General features: G+C 40.2%; 1 protein-coding gene across 6 annotated transcripts in view; it reads left to right on the top strand.

Annotated features, from left to right (window-relative positions):
• ghrb (growth hormone receptor b) overlaps positions 1–18,513 on the top strand; it is a 32,707-nt gene extending 14,194 nt beyond the window's left edge. For all 6 annotated transcript variants that reach the window (XM_035991483.1, XM_035991482.1, XM_031277448.2 and 3 more), the window contains 7 exons: positions 3,860–3,995; positions 5,683–5,861; positions 9,380–9,558; positions 10,786–10,930; positions 14,438–14,528; positions 14,749–14,818; positions 15,512–18,513. In XM_035991483.1, the coding sequence (XP_035847376.1) occupies positions 3,860–3,995; positions 5,683–5,861; positions 9,380–9,558; positions 10,786–10,930; positions 14,438–14,528; positions 14,749–14,818; positions 15,512–16,360 (1,649 nt within the window). In that variant the 3' untranslated portion in view covers positions 16,361–18,513. The remainder of the gene's footprint in view (positions 1–3,859; positions 3,996–5,682; positions 5,862–9,379; positions 9,559–10,785; positions 10,931–14,437; positions 14,529–14,748; positions 14,819–15,511) is intronic.
• The last annotated feature ends 155 nt before the right edge of the window (positions 18,514–18,668 follow it).

The following is an 18,668-nucleotide window of genomic DNA, read 5'->3' as shown; positions in this document are numbered from 1 at the left end:
GGACTGACAGCGACATAACCCATCACACTATGACAGAAACTCCACTTAGCACCAACTGCAATGTTTCATTTTAAATGAATGTAGCCTACTGGCACACGTGGGTGCTCAGTATTTTCCGTGGGTGCTCAAGCTCCGAAGCACCCACGGTATCGGCACCTATGGTTAGGGCTGGGCAATATGTAGAAAATCAAATATCACAATATATTTGACCCAATACCTCGATATCGCAACGATTATGTAGGGTTGACTATTGCTGCTTTCACAAAATATTAACACAATGAGATTTTTTGATAAGTAATCATCAGTAACGTGGATACAATGACTAAGTGGCTAGAACAGTCTGCTAAGTTCAGAAAAGTACATCACTCTACTGTAATGCAGCCTCTAAAACCAGGAAAAGACCACACTTATGCCATATTACGATATTACGTGATGATATCTAATATGAATCACGATAACGATATAATATTGATATTTTGCCCAGCCCTAAATGTGGTGGAGTAAAAGATACAATGTTGCCCTGTAAAATCTAGCTGTTAATATACACATAATCAATAAAAGATTTGCTGGAGAGATGCAAGAAAAACCTCAGAGGGGCTTCATCCGGTCACTCTCCAATGCATTCTGCAATTAAAAGTACCTCAAAATTAAAAATGTACGTAAATCAGCTACTACTTTTGAGTAGGGTCTTTGCAAGTGGATGGGTCAGGGAACGGACTTGAAATTATGTCTTTGTGAGTTAAAATTCTTTAAAAAAATATACTTTAAAAAAAGAAATTGTACTTAGCACAATAGTAGCACAGTACTTGAGTAAATCTGTAAGTACTCCCCCCCAAAAAAAAAAAAAGTATAATGAATCAGTAAAACACATTTTTCCCGTCACCCTCACACAACTTCAAAGCATCCACATGTCCTCATGTATCATGAAGTGAGGCACATAAATGCTCCGCATAGCTGAGTGTCAAATTGATTTTTCTCTTAATCCTGAGCTAAGCAGACTTCCGAGGAGGAGCCGGGGATCTGGTAAACAGGTTATTTTTAACCTGTTCCTCTCCTTCCACGAAGCATCCTAAGCAGGCCAGAGGTTCATCATCGGCCCCCCGAGGGCTGCCTGTCAGCTGCAATGGAGCCGTCTTGTACAGGCTCGAGTGCCGCTCCTCTCTGACATGCTAATGTGGTCGGCTGACTGCTGCTGTTGTCCCCAGAATCATTGATTTGTCTTGGATTTATACATTTATGCATAAATAGAGAGATAGAGAGTTAATTTGCAAAAATAGATAGTAATTCTTAAAAGGAATAAATGAACAAATGAAAATTGAGATATCTTATCAAAATAACCCAACACCAGTTTGATATTCACTCGATTGAATACACAAAAAACAAACAAAAAAACGCATATGTCTAATTTTTGCAAATTAACCCAAATGAATATATTCATTTGGGTTAATTTGTATATAATATACAGGAATATATATATATATATATATACTGGAATTTTGAGACTGATACCAATATAAAAATTTGAGACTTAAAAAGAAGGTATTGGCCAATATTATTTTGTGTAATGTAATGTTAACACTTACACAATACATTTAAATTAGTTTTCTTAATAATTGGGACCAAGCGCTGAGCGGGACATTTGCAGTTAAAAACAACAACTTGTCAGTGCTCTCTGGTGGACAAACTATGTAATTGCAACACTATTTTTTGAATTACCACAACTGGCATTTCTCTACTGCAATTTCATGTTACTTATTCGCTAGTCTGGCTCAACAGATATACACTGCTGGGATACAATCTGACATCCCTCTCCTTCTGCTATCTTCGCTATCTATCTTGCTATCTTCGCTATCTATCTTGCAAAGGTGCCCCTTTACTGCATCCGGGGCTTGGCGCCGCCAATGGTGGTTGTGATTGGTTTAAAGAAATACAAACAAGCCAGAGCATTCCCCCCCCCATCCCAGAATAGATTATTGGTGTACACAGCACTGGAGTACGTGTGAGACTACTTGTATATATCTGCCGATGATGTCAGACCGGCTGATGTTTCGGTCGGCCTCTAGTTTTCAGATATTGGTCCAAAGTTACTCTGGATAATCCACAGACCTCAAAGTCAGCAGTTTTCATTGGAACTGCCCAAAGAAATAGCACCCATGAAACCAGAAGTAACCAGAAAAGTGTTTTGTAAAAGAGATGTTTTAATGTTGTGACCACCACAAAAGAAATTCCATATATCTCTATAATGTATCAGAAGGATATCTTAAAGTGCTCGTATAATGCTTTTTGGCTTTTTCCTTTTAGAAAGTGAAAAAGCACAAAGTCACCCCCAAAGGGACTTACCACCTACAACAGAAAACACTGTTCACAAACTGCTCCAAACAGCTCTATTGTAGTCCAGCCTTTACTTCCGTGACAAACATGCATCACTTTGTAACACATGTTATAATGCTGGCCTCGCTGCTAGCATGGCACGCCCTCATACTCTGCTTCTGACTGGCTAGTAGTCCTTACCTAGCTGAGCATGTGCGACTGCCAACAAAGATGGAACAGAAGTGAGATGCCTCACTCTGTAGCTAAAACAGAGAGCTCAACACACAGGGTGAAAAGAGGAGCTGCAGCAATGTGCAGTACAACAAATATATGGTGTTTTTTTAAAAGTAAACCATGTAAACCTATTCTGATATAACCTCTAAATATGAACCTGAAAATGAGCATAATATGAGCACTTTAAAACCTGGGTAAACAACACGTGTGTGCTGCAGACACAGATATGTCTGCTTTTTTATTCCGCACATTCTTCTTCCTAATAATAGGCTGGCGCCTACATTACCCACCATGCAACTCTTTTGTTGTTTAGTTTTTACCCTGATCTTTCTGTGGGACAATAGTATCCATCTATAGCACACTTAAAGGGGCGCTATGCAGTTTTGGCCATTTCTTCGCTGTTTTCTCGCTGTTTTGCTCACAGGTTTCTCTATAGAGCCCCCCCTACAGCTCCTATGTTTACTTGTGTCTGACTCCTCGCTCGGTCAGTCTGCCGTTTCCTCTTTCTCTGTTCTTCCGACGATGCTCTCCTAGCTTTCTGCTTCTTTTTTGCCAGCTCAGCCATGACGGTAGTGTGAAAAACTCCATTGCTACCTTATTAGCCGGTTCCTGAATGGGCGTATGTGTGCAGTGCCGTGAAGTAATTCGTTACATCGTGAGACCTGATATCACGCCATACTTCCTGACGCTGAGGCCGGCAGCTCGCCGGCCGAAAGTTGCAAGGGTGGTTTTTCTGCTCACAGGCGCTAGGGGGGAGTGAGATGACCACCATTCAACTAGAAAAAAGTCATATAACCATTCCAATGACTCCGAAGCTGTTCAGTTAAGGTAAATTAAGCTAAAAAAAACTGCATAGTTCCCCTTTAAAAATCAAGCAATGTTTTGGTATGCTTACTGTATATACTTAATTGTATCCCTTTGACAGTGAAAACACTACAGACACAGCTAAGGTCGGCTGCAGGAGAGTTGTAAAAGTGCACACGTGGTTTGAGTTTATGCAGTGAAGAAACAGGATCCAAGTAGCACTCTCTGTACATAGCGTACAGATATTTCATTCTACGACAGCCGTGGCAGGGAACCCGCTTGAAAAGCAATAAAAAGGACTTCCAGGAAAAGGCCGATACTCGCCCTGTGGCCGGGCTTCTCCCTGGATTTACATAGGTTACAGTTATCTCCTGTCCCTGAAGTGCAGCACAGCCACCCAATGATGCGTCATAAGAGCTGCAACAAAGAAAAGAAAGTCCAAAAAAAAGATCTTTGCAGTATTAAAATGATATGTGATTAATTCCTTCTCTCTCTGTCTTGTTCCCTACAGTCCTCCCCGAGATCCAGCCACACCTCACCAGCTGTGTCTCTGCCAACATGGAGACTTTCCGCTGCAGATGGAACGTCGGCACTTCCCAGAGCCTCTCCCAGCCAGGAGACCTCCGCTTATTCTACATTAACAAATTGTAAGGGGGATAACTTGACTTGAGCAGAAATATGTGCTTTTTTCTGTGCGTTCAAGGTATAACAGAAAAAAAAAGAAAAGAGAAGAGTAGTTTTTTTATTTATTTATTCCCTTTTATTTTGGATTCACCATACCTAGAGATTGGCATGGTTTTATTTTAGCCTAATAGCTGGTTTGATTTGTATTGAGAGATGATCTTATGGAAAATACCCGATGCCAATCTCTAGGTATGGTGAAGGGTATGTGATGATGTGGGGCTATTTTTACTCCAAAGGCCAAGGGAACTTTATCAGGATGCATAGTATCCTGGATCCATGAAATAACTGGCCTTTAGAAATAAATGCCTGCCTCTATGGGAATTTAACATAGGGGTGTACTTACTTATGCCCCCTGTATTTTAAGGAAGAACATTTATTTATTTACGATACATTATTCATTCACAAAGAAAATTGGTGTCCTTAAAGGTTGGATTTTTCCTCTTTTTTTTTTTTAATTAAGTCATTAAGGTCAGTTTCCATTCCTCTTTTAAGTCAACTTTAGCATGGGTTCATAAACTTATGAGTGGCACTGTAATTTAACCCTTGTGTTGTCCTCGTCAAATTTGACCCGTTCTGAATTTTCTTTTTTTATATCAGAAATATGGGTTTCTTTCAATCAAATTGCCCCAAAATAACATGGATGGTTCAATACAACACCCTTCAGGTAAAATTAATGAATTTTATAGTATTTGAAATAAAAATGTTGTTTCAAAACAGTATCATGACTAAAATTTGACATATACCCGTCTGTGATCCACTCAACATCCTCTGATCTTAACTATTAGTCAAGATAAATCATAATTTCTGATTTTTTTAAAGAAAGAAATTAGGTATAATTTCACATAAATGAGGTTTGTTGACCAATGTTCCAAGAATAAGTGTAAAACGTATTATTAACACAACACAAGTTGGTGTTAGTGGTGCATATAACTGACCAAATTGTTTTGAAAAAACGACAAAAATGTCTGAAAATGCGCAAAAAAACATTTTCTATCTTTAAGTATTGAATTCGGTACCCAGCCCAAAACACAAGCATGAAAAATGTATGTACATACATGCTGTGTGACGCGGATAAAGAGAGAAAGAAAAATGTTAGGAAGTAAAAAGATTTAAAAAAAAAAAGAATTGAATTACATGTGAAGTTAGTTTGTACATAGGCCTACTGCTTATGTCTGAAAAGAAAAGAAGGGACAGAAAATGCATGTAGGTGGGAGCAAATGTTGGATAGAGTCGTAAACTACTTCAAAAGCTTCCCTATTCAGACACTTTTTCTGGGTCAAGCAGGGTCACTGCTTTTACAACTCAAATGCGCAAAAAACATTTTTTATCTTTACCCGGAAGGACAACAAGTTAATTGTCGACGGGAAGAAAACACAAGAGTTAAACGCCTCACAGTTGTCGAGGGCGATCTTATCTAAAGAGACCAAACCCCTGTTTCTTTTTTTTTTATCAAGTTTTGCCATAGGTGTTATACAAATAATTTCAAAAACCCACATAACAGTACTGGACTTAAATTAGCTAATATAAACCTAACAAGTAACAGCTTAGAGTATATTTTCTGACTGAATGAAGAGCTGTTTCCTGTCACTTCCTTCTGTTCATGCTGTTTTATAGACCACATGTTGTCCCCCCCCCCCCCCCCCTCTGCAGACCCCCCTACGGTTCTCTCAAGGAGTGGCGTGAGTGTCCCCACTACAGCACCGACAGGCTGAATGAGTGCTTTTTCAACGAGAACCACACGTCCATCTGGACATATTACAGGGTCCAGCTCCGCTCCGGGGATCAAGCCAACCTCTATGACGAGAAGCACTTCAACGTTCAAGACATCGGTGAGTTTACTGCCTCCCTGGCCTGCACCCCTGTCACGATCCAGATGACAGAAAGTAAGCAGGTTAAAACCCCACGTGTGGTTTTATCATAGTCCACCAGTGGTGGCCTAAAGGTTAGAGAAGCCAGCTTGTGACCGGGCGGTCGTTGCAGTCGTCAATCAGCTTACTTGGATAAATAACGGTTAAATAAAAATAAATAAAAACAACAGTTAACCCTTGTGTTGTCTTCCCGTCGACCATGCAACTTTTTGATTTTCTCTGTCAGAATTGTAACTTTTTTTTTTCAATGTTTGACACTTTTGTCCCTTTTATCTAAATTTTTCTTGTCACTTTTTCCGATGTTTTTGTCGATTTTTTTCTGCGCCTTTTGACGTTTTTGTGGCCTGGTTTCCTCCACCTTTTTGAAGCTTTTTCCGACATTTTTTGCTCCTGATGCATTTATCCCTTATGATGTCTTCTCGTCGACCGAGCAGCCTTTTGTTTTTCTTGGTCAAAATTTGGGCGTCTTTTTCGACATTTTTGTCACTTTTTTCAACGTTCTTTTATGATTTATTTTTTTTTTTTTAAATGCTGTAAAATTAAATAAAACACCCAAATTCAAAGAAAGAAGTGACCTGATCATTTATGTTACTTGTGAAGAGACCAGAACCATCCATTTTCCATTTTGAAAATTTGGTTGAAAGAAAACCCAAATTTGTGATATAGAAACTTATTGAATATGGGTCAAATTTGACCCGAGGATAACAGGAGGGTTTAAACAGTTTATTAGGGGAAGATAAAAGTACGGCATGGCTAGCAGCTAAATATGTCTTCTCCTGTCCAAGGTTATAATCATTAACGAAAACGAACGAAATAACGAAAACTAGGTGGGAAAAAACATTGTCGTTAACTGAAATAAAAATAAAAACGAGGCATTACAGAAAATGATAACTAAACTAAAACTGTAATGTCTGTTTGCAAAACTAACTAAAATCAAATAAAGTTATCGAGTAAATGTCCTTAGTTTTCGTCTTTGTCAATGTCTTTCATAGAGCAAATAACGTTATATCTTTCTGACCATGACATTTGTAGACATGTATAGTTTCCGACTGGGACTGAACACAACATAGTCCGTGCCCCTCACCTGGCATCATGGCGGTACCGAAAGTTGGAAGAAAGCAGCAGTCCTATTTGATTATGACTGTGTCAGATAAAAGCAAGTGCCTTGCAGTGGAAGGTGGTAAAATATGTGGACAATTTATTACAGGGAAAAATCCCACGAATTTGAAAGTAGCCTACATTTGAGAAGCGTGCACAAGGAGGGTAAACTAGCTTACCTTAACAAAGTAAAGGAGAACGCAAAGCTCCCTTTCCCCGAAACAGAAGCTAACCCCGGTAACGTTACGGGATACATACATGGATGTATGGATACAGGGCCAGGCAGCATGACAGAGACAACAGCAGGACAGAGAACACTACAGGAAGGCTTTCACCGGCGACCCGATAGCTGCTGGTTAGTAAATATGCAGGAACACCAAAAGCAATTGATACTGGGATGTCTACGCAACTATGTGCGTCAATTGACTTCAAAAAGTTCGCCACTTTACTCGACCACAGTTCAAAACACTCGTTCATTAAGTCTTCTTTAGTCTGTTGGCTATTTAGTTTTTTTTCCTGGAACACGTCACTTACACATTTTGCACTTCCTGCTGCGTCTTGTGTAGCCTGTTTACATATCTGTACTCATCATCATATGTACATTGTTTGTACTGGTGTTATTGTTCAATACGTTGTGAATACATATTTCTAAAATTGTATGATGTTTTTGTTGAGTTATTATTACACAATACTTTTTCTGATCTTGTTGAATCCCCCGACAAATAACCCATATTACAAAAAAAGACTAAAACTAAACTAAAACTAAGCATTTTCAAAAAATAAAAACTAAACTAGCAAACCTGCTTTAAAAACTAATTAAAACTAAACTGAATTTTAAAACAAAAAGTCAAAACAAAATAAAAATAAATAGTAATGAAAAATGAAAAACTATAATAACCTTGCTCCTGCCACAATATAAGGCAAAATAGAGAAGTCTTTATATATAATCATTATTATTCTTTTTTATGTTTTTATTATTATTATTTCAACATACCTTGTGATGGTCATGCACAGTACTTGTTTATTATCTGCAACTGTTACTGTTATTATTATATCAGATGTATTTACTCCTTGTCGTTGTTTGTTATGTTTGTTCCTATGCTTTGGCAACAAAGATGTATTGATTTTGTCATGCCAATGAAGCAAATTAAAATGAATTTAGTCCAAGGGAGGACCCTATAACATGCCTCCACCAACCATGAATACGTGTGTGTAAACTGTAGTAATACGCTGTTACGTTAAAACACTGCCAGGCAAATTCAAAAAAAGGATTGCACGGCTTTTGCGACCGCTAAACCTGCACAGGTGAGACAAAAAAGAAGCCATGTAGTTCTCAAAGCAAACGCAAAGAGTGAAATGGGCCCCTAACTACGCTGCAAAGCAAAGCGCCTCGGTGCTCCTGTGCTATTTGCACGCATTCAAATAATGTTGCCGCAAAATTGGCCCCTTTCTATAGTCTGGCTATCACCAGACCAAGCTCAATCTTTTAAGATTGAACATTAGTCTGGGGAGTCTGCTCTGTATTTTCTCTGCACAAGAGGCGTGATCAACGGGCATAGTTCAAATGACTCTGTATGCAATTGGATAGTCCAACCAATCAGACCAACGATCCGAGTGATGTAGCAGCGACAGCGGCGTCAACGGGTTGCTGCGCTTCGGTGGCCGCCATGTTGAATGTAAACAAAAAGCTGCTTGGTCGCTTCTCTATCGTCATCGTGTTAACCCCGCCAATAGGTGGATAAGCCAGTTTGTGATTGGTTCCCGCAAATTTGTAACGGATGCAGGATAGATACATGTACAGGTTTCCAGCCTGAGCTGTAGGGCGAAATCAAATCGCCAGCAGATCGGGCTGGGTTTACCCAGTCTACCCTTTTTATAAAAATGAGTCAATTCCCAAAGATCAGTGCTAATGGCCACACGCAGTTACATTGAAATGCATCTTCAGGGAGTTGGTGGTAACTGAAGCACATTTATAAGCAGTGTCCTCTGCTTCAAGTCATGCCATCTTATTCGACAGGTTTGAAAACCAACAGCACTAACGGACTGGGTTACTAAATCTCAAATACAGTTTCTCTCTGTCATTATAATTCCTTGCCTGAAGTTTTGAGGAATGCCTCTGCACCTCGTCGGCCAGGAAACTGTAACTTGCAGTCTAACAAATTTAATTTTTCTTTTTCTTTTTAAAAGGCAAATTGCACTCAGCTGCAAAACTTTATGGCTCTATTTGCGCTGTAATATTATTAGCGCAATATCTTTTGTGAACCGGATCCTGAGACAGGGCAGCTATTCATTGTGCGATCAGCAGCCGCAATCCATTCTTTTTGAATTCTTTGAGTCTTCTTCAATTGCTGATGATACAGCTATTATTTTCTGGCCTGCAGTGCAACCGGATCCTCCAGTCGGCCTGAACTGGACTCTGCTGAATGTGAGTTTGACCGGCACTTACTATGACATCATACTGAGCTGGAAGCCGCCTCAGTCCGCAGACGTGGAGATGGGATGGATGACGCTGCAGTACGAGATCCAGTACCGCAACGTCAACTCTGACCAGTGGGAAGTGGTGGGTGTGTCCTTAATTTTGTGTTTGTGTGTCAAATAACAACTTCAGTTAAAGGGTATCCATTTTTTCCCATATTTTTTTGTGTCTAAGTGACTACTGGGAACCTTTTTTAGCCCAAAATTAAGCAAGACCGCTGCAGCTGGCAGCCGCGATACAGCCTGCAATGTAACTACTCTGTGCACCGTCAATTTCTGTCCACTGAAATTGCAGAAACAGCCCTGAACTCGCCAACGCCAAACTCACCAGACTCCATTTAAATAAACAATGATTTTATGTTGTAAAGTGCTGTTTTTGCCACTGACAGGCTCAGATTATTATTCCAAGAAAGGATCCCTACAGAGATAGACCTTTTTTTAAGATCATTTTTCATGGCCTTTATTGACAGGACAGCTTGAAAACAGGCATGCAGCAAAGGGCTGTGGGTCGGATTCGAACCCGGGCCGCTGCCAAGGACTCAGCCTACATAGGGCACGAGTAAGGTCCTTTTGTTTAACCAGAAACAGCCCCAAAATCGTCAAACTCACCAGACTCCATTTAAATGAATAATGATTTTAACTTGTATAGAGCCAGCATATTTTCACATGTAAATGGGTGAATTAAGGATTTATTTCAACCAACACAGAGTGGGCATTGTTGGAACAGAGGAAAGACGAACCAAGATGGCTTTTGATAGTTTCATTATGTTTCTGTCGACTTTGAATGAAGTGAGTTTTACAATAAAAACATTAGTGTTTATTTAAATGGAGTCTGGTGGGTTTGGCGATTGCGATTTCAGGGGTCTTTTATGTCAAACAAAAAGGTCGACCTCTGCAGAGATCCTTTCCATAATGTTGTCAGACACTTGGAATAATAATCTGAGCATGTCAGTGGCAAAACAAGCACTTTTAGTGGACGTAAATTATAGGTGCGCAATTGCCCATTAACGTTACATTGCAGCTTGTTTCGCCACTGTCGACTGCAGCAATCTCGCTCAATACTGGACCAATTTCAAAGATTGTTGTTCCCACTTAGACACAAAACCATGGGAAAATAGGGTCCAATTTGAGTTTTAGTATTATATTAAATCATACTTTTAGGTCCAAGGGTCCAAGACTTTAATGTACATTGACTGATTTTCATAGTCAACTTTTTTATATTGTCAAATGGAACATAAATGTTTGTTAGAAGAGAGGAGGGTGATGCTGCATCACTGCTTCTGGTAATTGAACCTTATTTTCTTCACCACAGGTCGACCTTGTGAAAAGCACACAGCGCTCCATTTATGGGCTTCAAACTAACATCAATCACGAGGTTCGGGTCCGGTGCAAAATGCTCGCTGGGAAAGAGTTTGGAGAGTTCAGCGACTCTTTATTTGTGCTCGTCCCATCTAAAGGTAAGCACTCACTGCAATGCATACAGCCTGGCTAGACGAGGCTGTTAGACATGCTGTTATGAAGGTTTTTCAATTGTACATTAAACCTTGAGAGGTCTATTCACGGTGCTTCGCCAAAAAGCTCCCGCCTCCTTTCACTGAGCATCAGCATCACTATATGAAAAAGAAATTATATTCCAGTTATAACCCTCTGTGAGCTTCTCAACGCTGTAATCAGAACTAGGGTTGCAAAGGGGTGGAAATTTTCCAGTACATTTCCGGAAACTTTCCATGGAAAGTTTAGCTGGGGAATTTTGGAAACATTCCAATTTGGAAACTTTCATGGAAATGAATGGAAATTATGGGAATTTGGATGGGATGTAGTCCTTGGGCTCAAATGCAGTACTGTCTTCAATGTGTCTTCAATCAGCTTCAATCTGCTGTAGAATGTTGGATTCTAGAAATGATCTGTGCAGTGGGTGTGGCCTCAATAGCCCTGCACTAGGCTAAGTAGTAGTCCAAACCGTTGACCCTTAGCTTAACATATGAAGGTAGCTAGCATGCTGCCTTTGATTTACTATGGTTTTGGTTGTATGCGTGCTAAGCTAACCATCAGCGCCTGTCTATTTTTTCCAGCCTATCAAGAACAAGTGGGCTATACAATTAACACACATAGGTTAATAGCAATCGGTTATGTATTACCCCCCCCCCAAAACTCCCATATTTTAAAAACTAAATGTTGGCAACTATGTAGTAGTGCTGATTAATGCATTCATTGACGAATATAGGGAGGACATTCAACTGAAGTTGCATTAAATCAGGTTATTTTAACCAAGATTATGCTGCAAAATGTTTTTGTTTTCAACTACATTTAAGTTCCCTGTTATAGACTACAGTATTATAACAAGCAATATTAAAAATATTCAGTTTATTCCCATTAATTCCCATTTATTCCCGTTTATTCCTGTTAATTCCCATGGAAAGTTTCCAACTTTGAAAATGCCCGGAATTTTGCAACCCTAATCAGAACATTTACCAGTAGCCATGTGTGAATCCAGCTCCATGTTATCCCTAAATATCGATAATTTTACATTGATGAAAATGGTAAGCCATAGCCATTGCACAAAAACCAGCAGAAGAACAAATATCTCAATATTAACTATCTTTTTATAGACATGTCAATATTGCTTAAGTACTCTTCTGTCCTGGTGCAATAAAAAAAATTCCTTCTGGCAAACAGTAAAGTAGAAGTTGATCCAAGGTGTACCAGAGACGTTTTAGAGCAGAGACGCCCCAACAGTCATTTCCTGTATCTGTGTCACGTGGGTTTCGCCACTGCCTCGCCTCTTTAAGAGACTAGCGGCAGGTCCTGAGTCTATTGATTCCAATGGGAGAAGTGAGCGTGAACACAGATTATGTCTGATTCTTTCGCCCCATAATCACCAAAGTAAATATTGGACCAATTTTTGTAGAAGCCACATATCTCCAGAACATTCTGACACTAAAATGGCCAAACAAAGCGAGATTTGGCAACACAGATTAGCTAACGTCAACTAATGTTCGCAAAACGCCTTAACACAACTTCTTCCCGTAATGGTAAATAGGGGTTTTAGCTGTTTAAATATCTAATGTTAACAACAGAAAGTATGTATAAATTATGCCAGAATAACTTTTCATCCATCCACACGACGTTCACTACACTTTCAAATGAGGCCACGCCCATTTAGGAGACAGGAAGTGTGTTCCATTTAATACCATTGGCGCAGCCAAAGCCCGTCTACAGAAAGCCGTTCCACTCCCTATTTAGCCCCATTGTACCTACTTTGGTTGCAGTTCCACCAGAGTTCCACTGGGGGTGATCACGGTCCAGTGCAAAATGAATGGGACCCTATGGAGCTAGATGGCTAAATTTGTCTCTTTCGCCTGATTGTCATTGAGAAATCTCAGATTTGATTGTAGTTTTTGCAAGTTCAACATGGATTATAGGTCAAAAGTTGAATGAACGAGTACTTATGCCCTTTCGATTTGTTACAGGTTGAGTCGTTGTTGCCCATAACACGCTAGCATTCTGCTAATGAATGCTGATTGGTCAGTGAAGGACTGATTACGATCGGAGATTGCGCTTGACGGCATCCGAAGCAAAACCAGAATGCCAGAGTGAATATTTCGGCGTGGTCTTTAAAACATTAGCAAACCTCTTTCTAGCACGTGTATTGACAGGGAGAGTCTAACCTGTCAGCTGTGTTGTCGATGCCTCGAGAGAAAAAAGGAAGCGACTCAGAGCTTGCCGTAAAGCAGAATCTCTGGCCGTATATGTGTATGACGTCATTGACATTTTAAAAGGCTTTTTAGAACAAAAAAGCCACTTTAAAAAAAATCTAACACCCAGCAGTGTGTATTTTCTTAGCCTCCCCTTTCAAATGCAACATTCAAATTACTAGACAAAAAATTATATTCTGAGAAAAGTGGATTTTGAGGGGTATAGCTCCATAGAGTCCCATTCATTCTGCACTGGCCTGTGAGCGCCCCCTATATGGAACTCTGGTGGAACTGCAACCAGTTCAGAAGCCGGAAGTAACGAGAGAGTGGAACTTCTTCCCATATTAGAAATTCTTTGGCGCAGCATGTAATGCTCTTTAGTTATAGAGAATCTTTGGGCGTACCTCCATTTCTTTACCCAAATAAAGATGGCAGCCGTAAAAGAAGGCTGCTTACTGCATTAAAGGACTTGCTATCTCTTGGCTCTGTGAGGCTGTACTTAGTGCTTTGAGCTAAATGCTAACATCATCATGCTAACATGCTCACAATGACAATGCTAACACGCTGATGTTTGCTCGCAGGCATAATGTTCATTTCAGTTCAGCATATTAGCATGCTAACATTTGTACAGCTGAGGCTGATGGGAATGCCATTAGTTTTGCAGGTATTCGGTCACAAATCAAATGGGGACTACAAATTACAATTCATCACGCATGTCTGGACCAAAGTGGTGGACTAACTGAATGACCAAAAAATGATGTTTGTAAGAGATGCACAAACTGTTCTGCTGTGAATCTGACTTTGTGCACAAAGCATTCAAAAAATGTTATAAGGAAATGCACAAGATGATACAATACAGTAGCAATTATGAAATATGCTAAATATTTAATATCAGAGAAAGGTACAGGTCTGAATCAGATTATTCTAAAGCCCCTTTCAGACAGCCACCTCATTACAAACAATAAATGCAATAGCAATTTTACTTCAGCCTCATATCTGAATAAGCGCCTGAGTCACTTGTATGGAACATTTTACGTCTGAAGGACAGAGCCTCTACATTAACAGATAAATAAAGCAAGAAAAATAAGCGATGTTATGTATTTCATATCTGAAAAGGGCTTCTGTGATTCATGGATTTGTCAACAGGAACCCTAAACATAGCCTTTCATGGCCTGTTTTTCATTAAACTGTTTATTTATATTGATGATTTTCCGATGTAATGTATGAAGTATATATGTAATGTGAATTTGTGTGCATTTCTTTTCCCAGTGTCGAGCTTCCCAGTGGTGGCCTTGCTCGTTTTTGGTGCCCTGTGCTTAGTGACCATCACGATGTTTGTTATCATATCGCAGCAGGAAAAGTGAGTATTTCACAACCATCAGGATTTCTGTGTAGGACTAGAAGGTTTTGTGGGCTGCTAGACCTTGAAAATCAGCCTCAGTGTCTGTCTCATCTCACGTCTTTCAAAGCTGTTGAACAGCGAGACATCCTTTACATCTGCTCAGCTATGTTTATACTGAGGTATGAATTCAAGTGTTTTTTTTAATTGCCATTAATGTTTGGTTTTTTTCTTCCCTAAGGTTGATGGTTATTCTTTTGCCTCCTGTTCCTGGACCTAAAATAAAAGGAATTGACCCTGAACTACTCAAGGTATTCATCTGCATGTTATTAGGCGTGACCATGCCTTGTCCTAATTTACTAGAACTCTCTGTATTAAAGTGATTCTACAACTTAAATGGAACAGGTAAACCATTTTCAGAAAACGTTCCCAGCGGAGCTTTTGACTTAATTTTTTTTTACTTTTTTTTAATTTAAAAAGAAAAAAACCTTGGTCTGTCGACTTGGTCATCTGTTGATTTTGTCATCATTCCCAACTTTGAAAATTAAAACTTAAAACTTAAAGGATGATTTAACCTTAATCACACAATTCCTAAACACTTTTAGGGCTGACTAATTCTGAAATACACATTATAGAGGACTTGAAGAAACTCACTAGCCTAGCAACAATAACACCACAAACAACCCATAATGCTTTCCACTCCAAGTCTTGAAATGTCTTGTTTTGTCAGTCCAAAACCCCAAAAATGATCAGTTCAATATGATATAAAACAGAAAAGAGCAGTAAACATCTATATTCGAAAGGCTGAAAACAGCATTTTCTGCCATTTTTGCGTGAAAAATTACTTCTACGATAAATCGGTTATCAAAATAGCTGCCGATGATTTTTTTTCTCTCTATCGACTAATCGATTAGTCGACTCTAATCGTGAGCGTGTTTTATCGCGCTCGCAACATATCACATACATCTGACGCCATAGTATCAACTCTCTTTTCTTTACCGCAGAAAGGGAAGCTGCGGGAGTTGACATCCATCCTGGGCGGCCCTCCAGATCTGAGGCCGGAGCTGTACCACAACGACCCCTGGGTGGAATTCATCGATCTGGACATCGAGGAGCAGAACGAGCGACTGACGGACCTGGACACGGACTGTCTCGTAGAGTGCTCGCTGTCCTCCGACAACTCTCCCCCGTCCATCGGCTTCAGAGACGACGACTCGGGCCGGGCCAGCTGCTGCGACCCCGATCTCCCCAGCGAGCCGGAAGCGTCGCCGTTCATTCCTCTGATCCCAAACCAAACCCACAGCAAGGAGCCGTCGTGCCCAACCGCCTGCGAGCCAAGCCCCCCGGTCCAGAGCCCCGCCACCGGGGAGCCTCGGTCTGTAGCACCGGGCCGAGAGGCGCTGTACACCAAAGTGAGTGAGGTGAGGTCTTATGGCAAAGTGCTGCTGTCGCCTGAGGAACAGACTAGCCAAGACACCGAGAAAGACATCATGGCGCAGAAGGAGAAAGAAAAAAACGAGTTCCGGCTCCTGGTGGTGAATCCAGATCACGGAGGTTACACCTCAGAGCTCAACGCAGGGAAAATGAGCCCCAGATCGTCCACAGGAGACATGAGTGAACCCTGCCAGACAGACGGAGACTTGAGTTATTCACCATCCCGCGAATCAGATAGCACCCCCATGTCCCCTCTTTCCCCTGCACCTGTCTACACCGTGGTCGAGGGTGTCGACAGGCAGAACAGCCTTTTACTGACTCCCAACTCGACGCCAGCCCCCCAGCTCGTAATCCCAAAAGTCATGCCGACGCCAGGCGGCTACCTGACCCCTGAGCTTATGGGAAGCATCACGCCCTAGATCAGCGGTGAACTTGCATAAAGTTAAGACTTTTCAATCCAAGGCACAGATAAGCTTAGGAACAGTCTTGGAGATTGACTATTAAGGGGGCCCAAGGTTGAGTGTTAAATATCAGGTCTCCTAAAATACTTAGAGGACATCTGTGCCTGTCCTGCCAGCTGCCACCACCTCTGTCCACCCGCTGCTCCCCCTCTGACACGGCTGTAAAGGGTTAGTTGGAGGTTAGGTATGAGGGAGGAAGAGCATGTAAAAATGTGTTTTTTCATCAAAAAGGCAAAGAGAAAGTCTATCATGAATAGGGTTTGGCATCGTTTTGATTTTAACAATTCCGATTCTTCTTTTGGATTCCGGTTTTTATCAATTCCGATTCTCTGAGGGGCGGAGCTGAAACGGGCCACATGCTTATTTCACAGATAAGAGGAAAATGTTATTTTGATTCAAGGGTGATTTGCAGTTTTACTGGGCTTTTTCAATGTAAAATAAAGCTACACTGACTGCAACCAGGGCTTTAAATTAACTTGTTTAATCACCAGCCAACATGGCTTGTAGATTTTTAAAGTTACCAGCCAATCAGATTTACCACTAGCCACGTTTGTTTTTTTCCCTAACTAACTTTACTGTAATTTCAGCTTGACTGGTTTGTTTGGTTCCGTTTGTCTTCTCCTTTTCAGCGTAGCTCGTAATCACTAGGCACGTAGCTGAGTTGTCTGACACATCACAACTTACTGTTCATGGGAAATGTAGGATTAGTACCACAAGCAATGTTGTCAGATGAAGATTACGTTTCCAAGGCAAAGACACACAAAACCGCCCAAATTTCTTGGCAGAAAACAGATCAATCTGGAAACACTGACTTGTTGCATCGTTTCTGCACCCTGCTGATTCAAACAGACACTTCACGTCATTCATCACCAGCCAAATTGGCTAGAAACTTTTAAATGTTACCCGCCAAAGTCTACTTTTACCCGCATTTGGCGGGTTGGCGGGTGTCAATTTAAAGGCCTGACTGCAACACAAGAAGCCCGTGGAAGTACGGTGGCCGCTACGGAAACCCAAACTTGCGCATTAAACTTGGATATGATGATCAGATTCTAAACCAAATTTTCCAAACAATTCCATTAAAAAAAGATTCCATTGAACGGAATCAATTGAATTGAATTGAATTGAATCATAATTCTTGAAACGATTCCAAGTTGTAACCGGTTCTCGATGCCCATTCCTATCATTTTGAGTCAAATTTCTGTCTAATGTCCAATATTTACTCTCCTTTATCTCGTCAGGTTTGGTCTCTGGTCAACTCCTGAGAAAAATATGTATCTCTTCTATCAGCTTAATGCTCTATAGTCTTCACCAGCTAGCCGCTCATTTTGTGTGTCTGCAGTTTGGTGCTATAAGCCAAAAGAGGCTAAAAAGCTCTAAAGAGTTGCAGAGTTGGTGGCAATTTTCTGTGGTTTTGTCACTACGAGTCCCATCTTTGACATTATAGGTACTCATTTAGTTCAGTGTTGACATAGAAAATATTGAAATAAGCTTTAAATAACAGTACATTTAATTGTACAGTCACATGGTCCATTCCTATCATCTTGTACATATCAAAAGCTTTCATTTTGATAAAATCAGGTCATACTGTATACTCTGTGAAAGTACCTTTTATGAATCCAACATTTTTGTATGCTTTTCATAAGGTTTTCATTCCTTTTTCAGGCTTTAAGATCAATATTGCTGAAATGAAAATGTTATTTAACTGATAAGGAACTCAGCCTTTTTCTATACTCATATATCATGTTTGTGCCAACACATGAACTCCCGGAAAAGTAAAATACAGCATGGCATGTACGCATGTAAAATGATCATCTGATAATATTAGATGCTTATTCTTTTGATGCCATTAACATAGCCTACCATATTTTTTTATTTATTTTCTAAACTGTGAAATGTTTTCAGAGCCGACAGCCGAAATAATTTGGATTGCCAGTCTTATGCTCAGTCAGTGTTCTTTCTTTTTGAGTGCAGGAGTTTGTATTTTTCAGTTGCTTTCTGGTTGACATACATTTCATGCAAATTTTGGGAAAACGTGGTCATCAGTGTTGAATTTGTAAAGTTACTGCGTTATAACTGATCAAGTGTTACAAATAAACAACTTTCATACTTTTTGCCATTTGTCTTGTTTTTAATATCAGCTTGTGCAGCATTTCAAATGTTGTGAAATGTAACACATTTTGTTGATTTAAATCTATACTTTGCTCTGATATGTTGCTAAAAGTACAGCATTTGTGCATCAAACGGAAATACTAAAGTACCTTACAAT

Source organism: Sander lucioperca, chromosome 14, assembly GCF_008315115.2.
Source record: "Sander lucioperca isolate FBNREF2018 chromosome 14, SLUC_FBN_1.2, whole genome shotgun sequence".
NCBI classification, from domain to species: Eukaryota; Metazoa; Chordata; class Actinopteri; order Perciformes; family Percidae; genus Sander; species Sander lucioperca.
This window is presented reverse-complemented; position numbering and strand designations above follow the sequence as displayed.